General features: G+C 45.7%; 2 protein-coding genes across 2 annotated transcripts in view; one reads left to right on the forward strand and one right to left on the reverse strand.

Annotated features, from left to right (window-relative positions):
• The window catches only part of RPL23A (ribosomal protein L23a), a 130,740-nt gene that overhangs the window by 49,575 nt on the left and 63,272 nt on the right, over window positions 1–17,893 (forward strand). The gene's annotated exons all lie outside the window — the stretch shown is intronic.
• Window positions 1–17,893, reverse strand: part of FAM222B (family with sequence similarity 222 member B) — an 82,966-nt gene that overhangs the window by 14,494 nt on the left and 50,579 nt on the right. The window contains exon 2 of the mRNA XM_049771733.1: window positions 81–202. Within this exon, the coding sequence (XP_049627690.1) occupies window positions 81–162 (82 nt within the window). The 5' untranslated portion in view covers window positions 163–202. The remainder of the gene's footprint in view (window positions 1–80; window positions 203–17,893) is intronic.

Here is a 17,893-nt window from a genome sequence, read left to right on the forward strand (position 1 = left end):
TATCCCTTGTGAAGAGCCCAAATGTGGAGAGACAAAGAGACTGGGATGGCATTGCCCTTCCCTGGAAGCAAGTCACTTACATTTCTGAAGTCCAGTGTTCATCTGCGTGTGAGAAAGAAGCTGAAAGGACAGGTCTGCTGGCCCTGGTAGACAGGCAAGCATGGCAGACAGGCATCAACACCGCATGTGGCAGTCACTCACACTGCAACGGACAAGAAACAAGGTCAAGGCACACAGGCTCCCCACCACAGACATACCCAGCACAAGGGACCCTGCAGTGGAGACCCACATTCAGATAGGTAAGCAGATCAATTTACAGCCAAGGAATTAGGAGGAAAATATGAACATCTTTAGGGTGCAGCCCCCATTTGCTCCACTTACTTCTATGATAAAAATGCCCTATTAGCCTGCACAGATGCAGGGATGGGAAAATGCTGGGAAATGTGGCTAAATACAGGTGTGTTTGCAGTCTCTCATGTTCCTGAGTTACAGATGTACGTGCTGGTATTTGCATTTCCTGTAGACTTTCTCCCTGCAGCTTTTGCATAGGCCCATGAGGCTACTAGGCCAGCAGTATGCTTTCATCTGCTCCCAGGCTAAGGCAAAACGGAGACACTAGGGCACATTCTAATTGAGGGAAAATAGAACAGTGCTGCAAAGAGCTGGAGACTACAGAGTTTGCTCAGTTTCTTTACAGCTCTGGTTAAAGCCTGGAGCAGATGAGCTGCAAAAGCACCAAAAGGCGGATTTGTGTTTTGAATATACTTTTAAAAGGAACTAGGCAGCTGGCATGCCAGCTATAACATGTATGGCAGGTACCTGACCCAGATTTGATTCCCACCACCACATGGTCCCCCAAGCATCATTAGGCACAGCCCTGGAGGTCCCCAAGCACTGCCAGTGTGGCCCAGGTAACCTTTGTATATGGGACCTGAGCAGCATCATATCCCCAGGCTCTTACTCTGAACTGATGGCTCAATTGGCAGAGAATCACCCAAGTGGTCCCTCATACCTTCTGAGCATCATTTGGGAGACCTCCCCAACCTAATGAGGGGGGGCAAAGCAAAGAAGTACAACTAATCATTACTGCTCAAGTAAATTCTGAGGATTCACCTTTCAATCCACCAATCATACAATTAGATCTCCTGGATCCAAAAATTGAGGGAAAAAAAAAATACTGCAGGGCTCCCAGAGAAAATCAAGGAGGTAGGGGCCAGAGAGATTCATAGTTATAGGCCATTTGCCTTGTGAGTAGCTGACTAGGGACGGATCTGGGTTCGATTCCTGGCATCCCATATGGTCCCCCAAACTTGGCAGGGGCAATTTCTGAGCGCAGAGCCAGGAGTAACCTGAGTGCCACCAGGTGTGACAAAACCAAAATAATAAAATTAAGTAAATAAATAAAAAAAGAAAATCAAGGAGGTAAGCAGGCTACCAGCAGGTCTCTGTGAACAGTGATCCTGACAGAGGTCATGATGAGTGGTTTCATCAGTGATGTCCACCAAAATAGCCCCGAAGAGATGGCACTGATGCAACCTCCTGAGTCCCTAGCAGCACGCTTTATTCAACTAGAGCATGAACTTCCTTTCATTTCAGACACAGATCAGACAATCAGGTTAGACACAATGAAAGATTTATAAAATTCCTTTCCCAAGAATGCAAAACGCCTTGGAGCTGGAGAGATAGCACAGCAGTAGGGCACAGCTGATCTAGTATTGAAGGTGGTTCAAATTTCGGCATCCCCATATGGTACCCAGAGCCAGCCAGGAGCAACTTCTGAAAGCAGAGCCAGGAGTAACCCTGAGTGCCATTGGGTGTGGCCCCCAAAACAAACAAACAAACAATAAAGACTGCAAAAACCCCAAAGTGAAGGTGGCACGTTTAAGTTTTTACATCATAGCAAAAGAGGAGCAGGACAAAGCTGGAATGTCAGACAAAGAGGACCAAAACCTCTTTATTTCTCTCAGGCACTCTCAGGTATGTGAAACTACCTTGTCATGATGACTATCAGAAAGCTCCAGCTGGCATAAGCCTGGAAGCTGAAAGCCTACTTTGTGAAAGATACTCTGCTCCAACTGTGACTAAGATAGCAAGTGAAGGAAAATTGAATGCCTTATGTGAGAACAGAACTGCTCAAGAGTTTCTGGCATGGACTCATTCTATCTTTTTGGGTCTCTGGTGGGTGAGATAACAGAATGAAGCCAGTATGCCAACTCCTGTGCCTCAAGAAATAAAAGTCTTCTGTTGAGGTCAAATGACAGAGGTATGGTTACAATCCCTCCCCCTGTGAATGCTGATCTCTATTTAATAACTTCTCCCCTATGATCCTAATAAGCCAAGGGCAAACACCAAGGAAATGAAGGAAATTAAACCACACTGAAGCCTGCTACTGTGAAATGGGCTGTATGGGGGCTTTAGCAATGTTTTCTTAATTAGGGCCCCAACTTTTCTTGGAGATAGGTTAATAATTTCACATGTCATCTCATCATCTCTGGCCTGAATTACTAGAATAGCCTTCTAAATGGCTTTTCTGCTCTACCCTTGCCCCATTTCACCCCCAAGCTACAGCAGCCACAGTAATTTATTTTTAAATTGGAAGTAAATAATAGCTCCAAAATCCTCAATGACATCCCATCTCCTGTAGCATAAAATACAAAATCCTACCATGGGGCCAGAGAGCGAAGTCAACAGGCTAAGTGAAGTTCTGCATGTTAGAGATCCAGGTTCAATCTCCGGCACTGCATGGTCCCAAGTGCTGCTAGAAGCAAACTGTGAACCCTTCTGAGCATGGTCTCCCAAATCAAATCAAACTCCCAAGTTCTAAAATAAACAGCTTTCATGATCCATTGCTTTTATGATTTACCGTATTTTCCGGCATATAAGGCGACTTTTGAAACAAAAAAAAAAAGTCAGCCGAAAATCGGGGGTCGTCTTATACCCGAGTATATCCCGAAAAATGTTTCAATATGCCGCTAAACGAAAATTGTCTGAATACTGCCACGAAACGAATTTTCCAACTCGATCCTGCACCAATCACTGCAAGGCTGCTCAGACCACCTCTCTACCTCAGCCAATCCACGCAGACTTTTTATGCATGCAAATTAGACAATGTTCTGGACTCTACACTGTAAAAAGCCTGCTCAGATTGGCCAGGGTCAGAGGGAAGTCTATTACAGTAGAACCTCTGAACCTTTGCTTGTTGTGATTGACTCACTGTGGTACATACAGTTGCAGCACAGGAACATTCTGTCTGATACAGCGAATATAGGCCTAAACCTATGTTTTAACTGCAAAATTATATGCCCAGTCGTTTTATACGCTGGCAAATACGGTAATCTGCTGAGTACTTGGTCTCTTCTCCCCTCCTCTTCCCTCTCTCAGAACCTCAGAGAAACTCCTGTCTCTGTGCTCAGATATTACTCCCGGCAGGCTCCAGGGGACATATGGGATGCCGGGAATCAAACCTGTTTTGATGGGTGCAAAGCAATGCCCTAACCACTGTGCAATTGCTTCAGCCCCTCTCCCTATTTTGGGAAGGAACCAATCTATGAATGATCACCATAATTGCTAATATATCTATTAAATCTCAATGTCTGAAATCAAAGAGATTAAGAGATTGGGACAACAAGGATTTATGATCCTAAGAGTTAACTAACAGATTAGCCCTCAAAGCACAACTCTGGATTTCAATAGAAAACTGAAGAGCAAACTTCTGGCATGATAATGGACTGACTGGAAGAATATAAAGGAACAAAAACAAGAGGTGAATTCTGACTACTACAGAAAAGTCAGTATTTTAGTTCAGACTAAAAAGAACGAGAAGAAATGAATAAAACAGATAGAGAGCTTAGGCCCTAACTGACTGTGGTCACAAGAACAAACAACAATCATGCAAGTCTAGACTAGTTCTTTGAGCTCTCACCTCATCTGAGCTATTGAATCGAACCCTAATTTGTGATCCTTTCTTTAAGAGAAAAGGGATCCACAGACATTCTTTTCCAAGAGATAACCCTCCAGGGGTTGGAAGTACATCAGGTAGGGGTATTTGGTCTTGCAGGCCAACACAGGTTTGAATCCCTGGTACTCCATATGGCCCACTGAATTCATCATGAATAATTACTGAGCATATCACCAGGTATGTTCCCAAAAATAAAATAAAACCCAAAAATCCTCTCAGATTGTTATAGCAGGTAGGGTGCTAGCTTTGCAATATGCTGATCAAGGTTTGACCGGCCCTGACATGCCATATGATTGCCCCCAGCATCTCCGGTGTGGCCAACCCCTGCCACTCCCCAAAAAAGAGATGACCTCCAGAACTACAAGAAAAATCTTCAAGCCCTTTGACCAGATTCACTGAAATCAAGAACCAATTGGAATCTGGCAAGTTTAAGAGTGCTGTGATGAGGGGTCGAGAGAGAGAGTAGCTGGAGGTAGGGCATTTGCCTTGCATGCAGAAGGGCAGTGGTTACCACCCGGCATCCCATACTGGTCCCCTGAGCCTGCACAGGAGCGATTCTGAGTGTAGAGCCAGGGGTGACCCCTGAGCTCTGCCCAAAATCAAAAAATAAAAAGAGTGTTGTGATGAAACAGGAAGGAAGCAACTTGACTTTTCAAATCACTTCAGAGAGCTGAGAACAGGCCTTTCATTCTAAACTTAAAAACCACTCATACATTTTTTATTACTACTTGGGGGACGGTGCCAAGCACCAAGTCCAGGGCCTCTTTTTCTGGGCTCAAGGGATCGGCTGGCTGGGGTGCTCAAGGCTTACTCCTGCAATGTTCCTGGGGATCACAGCTGATGCCTAGATTCAAACTGGAGAAGCACCTAAACCCTTCACCCTATATGAAATTACTCTTGGGGGAGCCCATACCCAAAGGTTTGCACCGGGTTTACTTCTGCTCTATGCTCTGGAAATTACTCCCAGTGGTACTCAGGGGAGTACTCATGGGGCTGCCAGAGACTTAAACTGGTTGACTACAAGTACAGCAAAGTAAACCTATTCTTAGCCATACAATGGATCCGGTCCACGAGCATAGCAGGTATGCTGCCAAAAAACAAAGTAAAATAAATTTAATTAAGAAACCCATTTTGTGGGCCCTGGAGAGATAGCACCAGCGGCGTTTGCCTTGTCAAGCAGCCGATCCAGGACCTAAGGTGGTTGGTTCGAATCCCGGTGCCCCATATGGTCCCCCATGCCTGCCGGAGCTATTTCTGAGCAGACAGCCAGGAGTAACCCGCTGAGCCCTAGAGCACCGCTGGGTGTGGCCCAAAAACCACACACACCAAAAAAAAATGTTTCTTCTCTTCTTTCTGCCCTTTCAAGCAGCAAGGACAGTGGTTCGACTATCCCCAGCATCCCATATGGTCCCCTGTGGCCTGCCGGGGGCCAATTTCTGCCGCATAGAGCCAGGAGTAACCCGAGCGCTGGCGGGTGTGACCCCAAAAAATAAAGCAAAACAAAACAAAAAGAAACATTTTGTTGGGGTTGGAGAGATAACACAGTTGTCTGGCATTTGCCTTGTACGCAGCCGATCCAGGACAAATGGTGGTTCGAAACTCCCGCATCCCATAAGGTCACCCCCATGTCTGCCCAGGATCGATTTTAGAGTGCAGAGCCAGGAATAATTCCTGAGCATCACCCAGGTGTGGTCCAAAAACCAAAAATTGGGGCCAGTGCTTGGCACAAGTGGTAGGGCCATTTGCCCTTGCACACGCTCAAGCTAGGACAGACCACAGTTCAATCCCTGATGTCCTATATGGTCCCCTAAGCCAGGAGCGATTTCTGAGTGCATAACCAGGAATAACCCCTGAGTGTCACCAGATGTGGCCCCACCCCCCCCCCCCAATAAATAGGGCCGAGAGATAGCATAGAGATAAGGCATTTGCCTTGCATGCAGAAGGTCAGGTGGTTCAAATTCCCCGGCATTCCATATTGTTACCCAAGCCTGCCAGGAGCAATTTCTGAGCGTGGAGCCAGGATTGACCCCCTGAGCACTGCCGGGTGTGACCCAAAAACCAAAAATTAAATAAATAAATAAATAAATAAAACTTAATAATAATTATATGTAGTCAGGGATCAAATAAGTTTACTTACTGCAAGCAAGGGCCTTTACCTGCTAAATTTTAAGAAAATGTTCAGGTGAGTCTGAAAGATTTGTAATGCTGGGGTTGAGATGCTTGTATTGCACATTGTTGATCCCAGTTTGAGTTCCAGTACTGAATATGATCACACTGAGCATAGCATACGTGACTGTTGAGCACAAAGCCAGGAAGGTAAGCTTGCTGAGCATTGCGGGATATGGCCCAAACCAATCAATAAAAACAAAAGGAAAATCCAGAGTGGGGAGATAGATCAAAAGGGGTCTACCAGGGGTCTCAAACTCGCTGCCCCGTGGGCCGTTTGCGGCCCTCCATACAACATTTTGTGGCCCTGCCCTAGAGGAATCATTTTTGTTTTGTTTTGTTTTGTTTTGTTTTAGTTGTTTGGGTCACACCCCCAATGTTCAAGGCTTTACTTACTGACTTTGCACTCAAGGATCACCCCGACTATGCTCCTGCGGCCCCCAAGGTAATTGAGTTTGAGGACCCCTACAGTCACTATAGACCATTCTGCACACGTGAGAGCCCTGGAACTGACCTCCAGCACTGCAAGTTCCTCTGAGCACTGACAGTTAGTTATTGCCTACCAAAAAGAGGTAAATATCAATTTAAGATTGATATTTCCTGAAGCAAACTAGATCCAAAAACCCAACACACATATTATCTTCACAATTCAAGTTTTTTATTTTTCTTCTTTTTTTGGTTTTAGGCCACCACTAACTGCTTGGAGGAAATCAAATGCGGACTGTTGGGATCAAGACTGGGTGGGCAGCATTCCTGGCAAGTACTGTACATGCTAAACAGCATCCCGCACAAATTTTTATTTCTAATCCAATCAAGTAAGGATCTAGAGCTCAAGTCAAGTAAGCTGCAGACACATCATCAGTAGAGAAAAAGGATGTTGGCAAGACCCTCAGCTTTCCTAAGCAAAGATCACAGATCACAGCAAGCACAAAGCTAATATACAAACTCTCCTGGGAGTATTTGCACTTCCCAGATGCTTCTAATCAAGGAACAAGCCCAGGCCTCAGTGGGAAGACTCTAAATGTATTCTAATCAGCAGGGAACAGAGAAGGGGACAAGATTAAGAGTTTTCTTTAAGGTTTTTCTTGTGGTTTTGTTTGGGGGCCACACCTAGCAGTGCTCAGGGGTTATTCCTGACTCTGCACTAATGAATTGCTTCTAGTGGTACTCGGGAAGACCATATTGGACCTCAAGGATAGAACAAGGTTGGCCTCATGCAGGAAGCGCCTTACTACTGCTCCTGTGTGTGCCTGTGTTATTTGTTTTTGTACTCTGGGGCTACTCCTGGCAGGAATTTCTCCTGCCAGTGCTCAGGGGATTACTCTCAGACTTCTCCTGTATGCCTTTAAGCTCTCGCTGCCTAGAGGGAGGTTTTCTTGGGGCTGTGTGTCACACGTCCTACTTTCCTGTGTGGCACCGAGTCTCTCTGTTAGGGAAGACATAAGAAAATCCCGTTGTGTTTGTGCAGTCAGTTTATGCAAAAGACCATTGGAAAGGAAGGGGGGAAAAAGAGGAAGACTCCTCTCTTCAAACTGTTTGCGCTAGGAGAGAAGTGGGGAGAGAAGCACAAAGCATAAGCCCTAACAAGAGGATGGGGTGGAGGTGAAGAGATCGACGAGAGCTCAATTCCAGTAGTGTGGCCACAGGTGCCTTCAAGTACTTTCCTGCCAGCTCTCTGGCTGTTTACCCTTTACCCTGACTTCAAGTAGAAAAAACACCCAGGGGATCCCAGAAATCAGTTCATGTGAGCTGAGTCAAAACACCGCCCATCTTCCCCATGCAAGGCGTGCCCATTTGGGATCTGTGTACTATGGTACAAAGGTGGTCTTCAATCTGCAACTAAAAAGTGTGCTAGGGATAGGGGCCGGAGAGATAGCATGGAGGTAGGGTGTTTGCCCTTGCATGCAAAAGGACGGTGGTTCGAATCCAGCATCCCAATATGGTCCCTCCCGACCGAGGTCTGCCAGGAACAATTTCTGAGCGTAGAGCCCAGGAGTACCCACTGAGCACTGCCAGGTGTGACCCAAAAACCAAATTTAAAAAAGGGGGCGGACGAGATTAGACTGGAGATGGGGTATTTGCCCCTTGCATGCAGAAGGATGGTGGTTCGAATCCCGGCATCCAATCATGGTCCACCGAGGCTGCCAGGAGTGATTTCTGAGCGTAAAGCCAGGAGTAACCACTGGAGCGCAGCCGGGGTAGTGATCCAAAAACCAAAAGGAAGAAGGACGGAGGGAGGGAGGGAGGGGAGGAGGGAGGGAGGGAGGGAGGGAGGTGAGGGAGGGGAAGGGAGGAGGGAGGAGGGAAGGGAGGGAGGAGGGGAGGAGGGAGGGAGGAAGGGAGGGAGGGAGGAGGAAGGAGGAGGGAAGGAAGAAGGAAGGAGAAGGAAGGAAGGAAGGAAGGAAAGGAAGGAAGGAAGGAAAGGAAGAAGAAGGAAGGAAAGAAGAAGGAAGGAAGAAGAAGGAAGGAAGGAAGAAAAGAAAGAAGGAAAGGAAAGAAAGAAAGAAAGAAAGAAAGAAAGAAAGAAAGAAAGAAAGAAAGAAAGAAATGAAAGAAAGAAAGATACGAAAGAAGAAAGACAAGATAAAGATAAGAAAGAAAGAAAGAAAGAAAGAGTGCTAGGGGGCCCAAGAGGACTGCAGACAAAACCTTTGCCTCTCCATGTGGCTGACCTGAGTTTGACACCCATGTCCCAATATGGTTTCACGAGCCCACTAGGAGTGATTCCTCAATGCACAGCCCAGGAGTAATCCCTGAGCATCAATAGATGTGGCCCAATTGACCCCCACCGAAAGTTTAAAACTGTGTGCAATTCCTATCAAGCACAACTACCAACTGGTGGTAAAGGAAAAATAGTTTTTAAAATAATTATAAGGGGGCTGGAAAGATAGTATGGGGGAGCATAGATAGTAAGGCATTTGCCTTATATGTGGCCAACCCTGGTTTTATCCCTGGCCAACCCTCTCAGCCCAAAATTAAGACGGATGGATACAATACTAAGAGCTGGAGAGAGAGCACAAGGATTAAAGTGCTTGCCTTGCATGCAACTGACTCTAGTGCCATCATCATCTTTAGGTACACAAAGCACCCTCCAATTGCACCAAGGCTAATATAATCCCCCCTGGGTTGTTCCAGCAGCCCCCAGAGTATCGCTCACTCTGGAAAACATGGCCACACTCTGATGCTCTAAGCACTGAGAGATCATTATTGCTAGCAAAATTGCCTTACTTAGAAACAATGCTACTCTCTTTAGGATATATTTACACTTTTGAGTGGGGAAATCACATCTGGAAATGGTCAGGGAATACACCTGGCAGTGCATAGGGGACCATTTAGGATGCTGGGGATCGACCCAGGTCAGCTGTGTGAAAGGTAAGTACCTCAGTTGTACTATCTCTCCAGAAATGCACTTAGGTTCTTAGGTGTATACTATTCTGTAATAAACCTTTCTGCATTTGGGGGGGGGGGGCAATGCCCAGTGGTGCTCAGGGATTACTCCTGGCTCTGTGCTCAGAAATGAGATGACAGATATTGAACCCGGGTCCGTCCTGGGTCAGCTGCAAGCAAAGCTGTGCTATCAGACTGGCCCCTCTGCATATTTTTATTGTTGTTCCTGGGTCATGTCTGTTGCTACTCCAGCGCTTATGTTAGGCTCTGCCCTCAGGGATCACTCCTGCTGGGGGACCTTATGAATGCTGGGAATTGAACTCAGTTTAACAAGGTAAGAGCAGTGCCTGCTGTACTATCTATTGTTCTGGAGAACCACTATCTGGTGCCAGGGATCAAATACAGGTTGTCTGTAAACAAGACAAGAGTGTTAACTTCTGGATTAGTTATCCAGTCCCTTTTCTGCACTCACTTTTAATTTTCTTTGGGTGGGGTGCACAATCCACAATACACAGTAGACTGTATGAAGTACTGGGGATTGAACCCAGGTTGGGTATGTGCAAGGCAAGGCAAACAATTTACCTGCTGTACTATCGTTCCAAGCAACCTCCCAACTTTTGCATTCTTTTCCTTTTCTTTTTTTTTGGGGGGGTGAGTGGAGGTGGGGGTGGGTTGGATCATACCCAGCTCTGCACTCAGAAATCACCTCTGGCAGACTCAGGGGACCACATGGGATGCTAAGAATCGAACAGGGTCGGCTGCGTGCAAGGCAAAGGCCCACCGCTGTGCTATGGCTTCTGTCCCTCTACATCCATAAAACTAGATAAATAACAGATTGCTCAAAGAGAAACTTAGCATAATTTGCATGTAAAAGCCCTGAATTTTATCCCTGGCACTACATAGCACCACACTGTCACATGGTTCTGGAAGTCATCAACATTTTTGAGTCAGAATAGCACTGCACTGCTAACCAAATATCACCAGGAGTCCCTGAGCATGTCTTGAGAACCTAAAACAAACAACAGGAGCACAAAGAGCAGGAAATGCTCAGAGGGCTGGGCAGCTGCTTTGTGTGCAGGTTTCTCAGGTTTGATCTCTGGCACCACCACTGGGATTAGCTACAAACTCTGTTTAGAGTTTGCAAAGTTAAGGATGGGAGAGATATAGCAGGCTAAAGCAGTTGTCTCGCATTTGGTCTGAGCTCTACACATGGTCCTTGAACACCAGAGGAGTGACCTCTGAGCACCAACAAGTCTGGTTCTATCACTACTTAGAACAAACAATGGGGGACTAAACTAAGGATTAAGATAGACAGGAAAAAAGGCCTGGACAAGATGGGCAGTTTATGGGACCCAGAATGCTGTTGCCTGGAAAGGAATGCTACCCACCTTTCAGGGGTCCTGTAACTGCTCTATTTATTCTCTGCTTCATCTCTGGGAAGAATGTCACCTTGAGGAAGTCCATCCCAAAGATGTCTGGATTTATAAGGCCCTCAGATGTGTAAAAGTCTAGCCCAGGCAGATTAATATAGTTAGGCATTTGATCAATGAATTGTTATTCTTCTCCTGATAATTACTGATTTCTAAGCAATAAATATTGTATGTGGAGGATAGTGGAATTGTCAGTCTGTGAGGCTTTTAGCCTCCCCTATTCTTTTTCTTTTGGGGGGGGCACGTTTGGGTCGCACCTGGCAGTGCTCAGGGGTTACTCCTGGCTCTACGCTCAGAAATCGCTCCTGGCAGGCTCAGGGGACCATATGGGACCTTCTGCATGAAAGGCAAATGCCTTACCTCCATGATATCTCTCCAACCCCACACTCAGTGTTTCTTGAAGATCACAACTGACATGTTCTGGGGACCATGGAGCATATAAGATGCCAGGGGTTGAACCTGGACAGCTGTGTGCAAGGCAAGCACTCTACCCACTTTACTATTGCTCCAGCCTCATTTTATCATAATATGTAGCAGGCTAGAGTTTCTAAAGCCCCAGGGCTGGATTCCTATAAAAACTTAATTCATAACTGCAAACAGAACTATCAAAATTTTGCTCCAACGTGTCTATGACTGTGCCTAGCAAAACAATGAGAATAAGAAAGAAGAAAGCCTGCTTCCCAAAGGTAAGGCATTTGCCTCGCACGCAGCCAACCCAGGACAGACCTGGGTTTGATTCCTGGTATCCCATATTGTCCCCCGAGCCTGCCAGAAGCGATTTCAGAGTGCAGAGCCAGGAGCAACCCCGTGCGTGCACTGCCGGGTCTGACCCAAAAAACAAAAAAAGGAAAAAGAAAAAAAAAAGAAAAAGAAAGAAAATTCTGCTTCCTATAAATAAGACACAATTAGATTTTTATCCCCTTTGAAATTTCCTTTTAAACGAATACTGAGTCAGAGATTTTTATTTTGTAATTTTTTGGTGTATGTTTTTAGGTCACATACAGAGATGCTCAAAGGTTACTCCTGACTTTGTGCTCAGGAATCACTTCTGGTGGTACTTGGAGACACCATATGGGATGCTGGGGATTGTACCTGGGTCGGCCGTGTGCAAAGTAAAAGTCCTGCCTGCTGTACTGTCAGTTTAGTTCCCTGAGTCAGAAGTTTTGATGTTTCAACAAAGAAGCTACAAGTATGTGGCAATGTTTAATTTCCAAAGCTCTAGTTTCTTAGCAAGGTAAGAAAACTAAGGCCATATAGTCAACTCTTTGTTTATGGTATCAGGTCCTCACACACTTAGAGGCAAACTGTTCTACTGCTAAGCTATAACGCTCCAGTCCGAGAGTCAAACTTTCTTTTTTAGGGGTGGTGGAAAAAGGAGGTTGGGTATCACACCCACTATTTCTTTTCTTTTCTTTTTTTTTTTTTGGTCACACCCAGCGGCGCTCAGGGGTTACTTCTGGCTCCACGCTCAGAAGTCACTCCTGGCAGGCTCAGGGACCATATGGGATGCTGGGATTCAAACCGATGACCTTCTGCATGAAAGGCAAATGCCTTACCTCCATGCTATCTCTCCAGCCACACCCACTATTTCTTTTTCTTTTCTTTTTTTTTTTTTTTTTTGGTTTTTGGGTCACACCCGGCAGTGCTCAGGGGTTACTCCTGGCTCTACGCTCAGAAATCCTCCTGGCAGGCTCAGGGGACTATATGTGACGCCGGAATTTGAACCACTGACCTTCTGCATGAGAGGCAAACGCCTTACCTCCATGCTATATCTCAGGCCCTCACACCCACTATTTCTTTGTTTTGTTTTGGTTTTGGTTTTTGGGCCACACCCAGTGGTGCTCAGGGGTTACTCCTGGCTGTCTGCTCAGAAATAGCTCCTAACAGGCACGGGGGACGATATGGGACACCGGGATTCAAACCAACCACCTTAGGTCCTGAATCAGCTGCTTGCAAGGCAAACACTGCTGTGCTATCTCTCCGGGCCCCACACCCACTATTTCTTAAAGATCACAACATGCTCAGGAGACCATGGGATCTAATTAGGGCCTTCCACAAGCATAGCAAGCACTCTAATCCAGTGAGTTTTCTCCCCAACCCTGAGTCAAACATTTTTTGTAACAAATAAATCTTTAGGAAAAACAATAAAGTTAGGTGTAATTTTAAATTTCAGGGAAAGTGTCTACAGTGTACTTTTTTTTTGGGGGGGGGGGTAACATTCGGCAGCTCTCAAGGGTTACTCCTGTCTCTACACTCAGAAATCACTCCTGCTAATGAGAATGCGCTTTGGGAGGAGGGCAGGTCGTTCTAGCACTGATTTATGTTGGGACAGTCACTGGAAATTTTTTCTCCTTGGTCTCCTATTGATAGTATTGAATACATACAGTTTATATATGCATAATATCCATCTTGTATTGTGACCTTGATACTGCCCTACAAAGCTCATTTCTAATCTTTTACTGCCTCAGTCCTAACCCTTATTTCCCCCATCTTCCCATGTAGGTGCAGCTCATGACATGAAGCTCACCACGTAGAGTGATGAGTGCAGTTAGAGAAATAACTACACTGAAAACTATCATAACAATGTGAATGAATGAGGGAAATAGAAAGCCTGTCTTGAGTACAGGTGTGGGTGGGGTGGGGTGGGGAGGAGGGAGATCTGGGAAATTGGTGGTGAGAATCTTGCACTGGTGAAGGGGGTGTTCTTTACATGACTGTTATCATACAATTACAATCATATTTGTAATCACGGTGTTTAAATAAAGATGATTAAAAAAATAAAAATCAGAATGTGAAAAAAAAAAAAAAAAGAAATCACTCCTGCTAGGCTCGGGGACCATATGGGATGCCACGATTCGAACCACTGTCCTTCTGCATGCAAGGCAAACGTTCTATCTCTCCAGCCCTACTGTGTACTTTAAAGAGGCTCTGACTGAGCCCCAAACAAGTCAGATAATATTAAGTACTCATTGTGATGAAAATATAAAAGGGATAGTACAGTAGGTAGGGTTACCTACTAGGTAAGGCTCTGTTATATTGCATGCAGCTGACCCATTGTCCAAACATTTGGTCTCTCAAACTGGCCAGGAGTGATTCCTGAGTGGAGAGCCAGGAGTAAGCCCTTAGCACTGCTAGGGATACTACTCCCAACAAACAAACAAACAAAAACAGGATGGGAGAAAGAAAACAGTTACGAGGGTTAAAGTACTTTCCTTGAATGCAGCAAATCCTGTTTGATCCCTAGGGCACCCCCAGTCCAGGAAACAATCCTGAGCACTGTCTGGTATGAAACACACACACACACACACACACACACACACACACACACACACACACACACACACACACACACACACACACAGACATGCGCACGCACGCACGCACACATGCACAGACACGTGTAAAAAGCAGTTCCAAGTTTAATCTCTAACTTCTGTTAAGCTTACAAATCATAGTCACAGCAGGGAAAATGATTTTTAATAACTTAATGGCAAGGAAAATAGTAAGAAAATAATAAGGTGTTTGCCTCATACATAGTTGACCTGTTCAACCCTGACACTATATATGGTTCCCCACCCTGAGTCCAGTCAGGATTCTTCAACACAGAGCTAGAAGTAAGCACTGAGAACAAAAGAAAAACAAAAAAAGGGGCCGAAGAGATAGCATGGAGGTAAGGCGTTTGCCTTTCACGCAGGAGGTCATCGGTTCGAATCCCGGCATCCCATATGGTCCCCCGTGCCTGCCAGGAGCAATTTCTGAGCCTGGAGCCAGGAATAACCCCTGAGCACTGCCAGGTATGACCCAAAAACCACAAAAAAAAAAAGGCGTCTGGAGGAGTAAGGTGTTTACCTTGCATGCAGCTGACCTAGGTTTTTATTTGTTTTTTTGGGGGGTCACATCCGGCAGCACTCAGGGGTTACTCCTGGATCCACGCTCAGAAATTGCTCCTGGCAGACTCAGGGGACCATATGGGATACTGGAATTTGAACAACCGACCTTCTGCATGCAACGCAAACACCTTACCTCCATGCTATCTCTCCGGCCCCTAACCTGGGTTTTAATTTTGGCATCCTATATGGTCTTCTGAGTGGTTCCTGATCACAGAGCAGATATATGCTATGAGCACCACTGGATGTGGTCCAAAAACAAAAACAAACAAAAATAAACCAAAAGTCCTCTAAGAATTTAGCAAGCTATTAGAGAACTTTGGTAAGCATCTGTTTAAAGAATAAGTAAGCAATTTGTTTATGCCCTTTCTTCTCTCCTCAAAAGCAGAAGGCACCATGGAAATCAGATTTCACTAGTAATTCTTTTAACCACCTCACCAGGGAACAATTTCTCTAATACAAGAGACAGAAATCTAATTGGTTTGAAGTCTCTTGGAATGCCTGCTCTATTCTCTATATGCAACTACAAGGAGTCATTTTGTTTGTTTGTTTTGGTGTGCTTATTATATCTTTTTTTTTTTTTTTTTTTTTTTTTGGTTTTTGGGCCACACCCAGTGGTGCTCAGGGGTTACTCCTGGCTGTCTGCTCAGAAATAGCTCCTGGCAGGCACGGGGGACCACATGGGACACCAGGATTCGAACCAACCACCTTTGGTCCTGAATCGGCTGCTTGCAAGGCAAACACTGCTGTGCTATCTCTCCGGGCCCATTATATCACTTTTTTTTTTTTTTTTTTTGGTTTTTGGGCCACACCCGGCATTGCTCAGGGGTTACTCCTGGCTGTCTGCTCAGAAATAGCTCCTGGCAGGCACAGATGACCATATGGGACACCGGGATTCGAACCAACCACCTTTGGTCCTGGACCGGCTGCTTGCAAGGCAAACGCCGCTCTGCTATCTCTCCGGGCCCCATTATATCACTTTTAATTACTGTATACAAACACGTGGTTACAAAATTGTTAATGATTGAGTTTCAGTCCTACAAAGTACACCAGCCTTCATCAGTGCCAGTTTTCCACTACCCATGTCCCCACACACCCTCCCCCACATCCCCCTGTCTATCTTTGGGGCAGACACCTCCTCCCCTTTTATATACTGGTTCACATTATTGGGGGGGGGGGGGTTGGGCCACAACCAACAGTGCTCAGGGATTACTCCTGGCTCTGTGCTCAGAAATCGCTCCTGGCAGGCTTAGGGGACCATATAGGATGCAGCAGGGGATCAAACCTGGGTTGGTCCTGGGTCAGCCTCATGCAAGGCAAGCTCCCTATTACTGTGCTATAGCTCTGGCCCTAATTTGCACTATTGTTAATAAAGGGGTACCATGCATATCATGGTACCTTTCAACACCCAATTTCCAACTTTTTTGGGGGGATTTACACCTGGCAGCGTTCAGGGGTCACTCCTGGATCTACGCTCAGAAATCGCTCCTGGGAGGCGTGGGGGACCATATGGGATGTCAAGATTTGAAACATCACCTTCTGCATGCAAGGCAAACGCCTTACCTCCATGTTATCTCTCCGGCCCCAATTTTCAACTTTTTTTTGAAGCACTCAGTTCTTATCCAGAGTAACACCCTATCTCCATGCTAGCTCTCCAGTCCAAAGTCTGATTTTTCTATAAATCATCACACCCTGCTCAGTAATTACTCCTGGCTCTGTACTCAAAAATCAAACTTGGGGGGCCGGAGAGATAGCATGGAGTAAAGCGTTTGCCTTGCATGCAGAAGGACAGTGGTTGGAATCCCCACATCCCATATGGTCCCCTGAGCCTGCCAGGAGCAATTTCTGAGTGTAGAGCCAGGAGGAACCCCTGAGCGTTGCTGACTGTGACCCAAGAACCAAAACCCCCCCCCAAAAAATAAAGGTGCCAGTGATTCACTCATATTGGGTACATGCAAGACAGCACCCTATCCACTGTACTAATTCTCTGGTCCTAGACTAGTATTTTATTTTATTTTATTTTTCCAATTTTGAGGCCTCACCTGGAGATGCTCAGGGGTTATTCCTGGCTCTATATGCAGAAAGAAATCCTGCTGGGGCTTTAATGACCCTATGGGATGCAGTATTAAACCTGGATTGGCCATGTGCAAGACAAACGCCCCCATCTTTGTGCTGTCACTCTGGTCCCTGTTATTGTTTGTTTGCTTGTTTTTTAATTAATGAAGTTACTGACTTCCTAAATTAGATTTAGAATCAGCTTTTTTTTTTTTTTTGGCTTTTGGTTTTTGGGTCACACCCGGCAGCACTCAGGGGTTACTCCTGGCTCTACACTCAGAAATTGCTCCTTGCGGGTTTCGGGGGACCATACGAGATACCGGGATTCGAACCACCAACCTTCTGCATGCCTTACCTCCATGTTATCTCTCGGGCCCCTAGAATCAGCTTTTAATGAAAACTGTAAGTCAAACATTACTAAGATAAGAATACAATAGGGGGGCTGGGGAGAGCTCAAAGTGCTAGGGTACACAATTTGCATACAGAAGACTCTGGTTTGGTCCCCCGCACTGGGTGGTCCCCCCAAAATGACTGGCAGGGATTCCTAAGCACAATAAATAGAGCACCTACAGAAACTAAAATAATAACGAGAAGCACTGAGTAAGTGACTCCACAGCAAAACTGCAAACAAAGCTTTAAATTCTAAGAGTCAGATTAGTCCCCGGCCCGGAGAGATAGCACAGCGGCGTTTGCCTTGCAAGCAGCCGATCCAGGACCAAAGGTGGTTGGTTCGAATCCCGGTGTCCCATATGGTCCCCCGAGCCTGCCAGGAGCTATTTCTGAGCAGACAGCCAGGAGTAACCCCTGAGCAATGCCGGGTGTGGCCCAAAAACAAAAAAAAAACAAAAACAGATTAGTCCCACCACCTAAGTTCCCCAGGAAGTTGGCATTCACACTGAGAAAACTGTATTAAAGAATACAGGTAATGACAATACAGCCATCTTTATCAGGAAATCCCCAAACAGAAAATGTCTATTTGTAAGTCACACACTGATCTATTTAACATGGTG

This window comes from Suncus etruscus, chromosome 1 (genome assembly GCF_024139225.1).
Source record: "Suncus etruscus isolate mSunEtr1 chromosome 1, mSunEtr1.pri.cur, whole genome shotgun sequence".
Lineage (NCBI taxonomy): Eukaryota > Metazoa > Chordata > Mammalia > Eulipotyphla > Soricidae > Suncus > Suncus etruscus.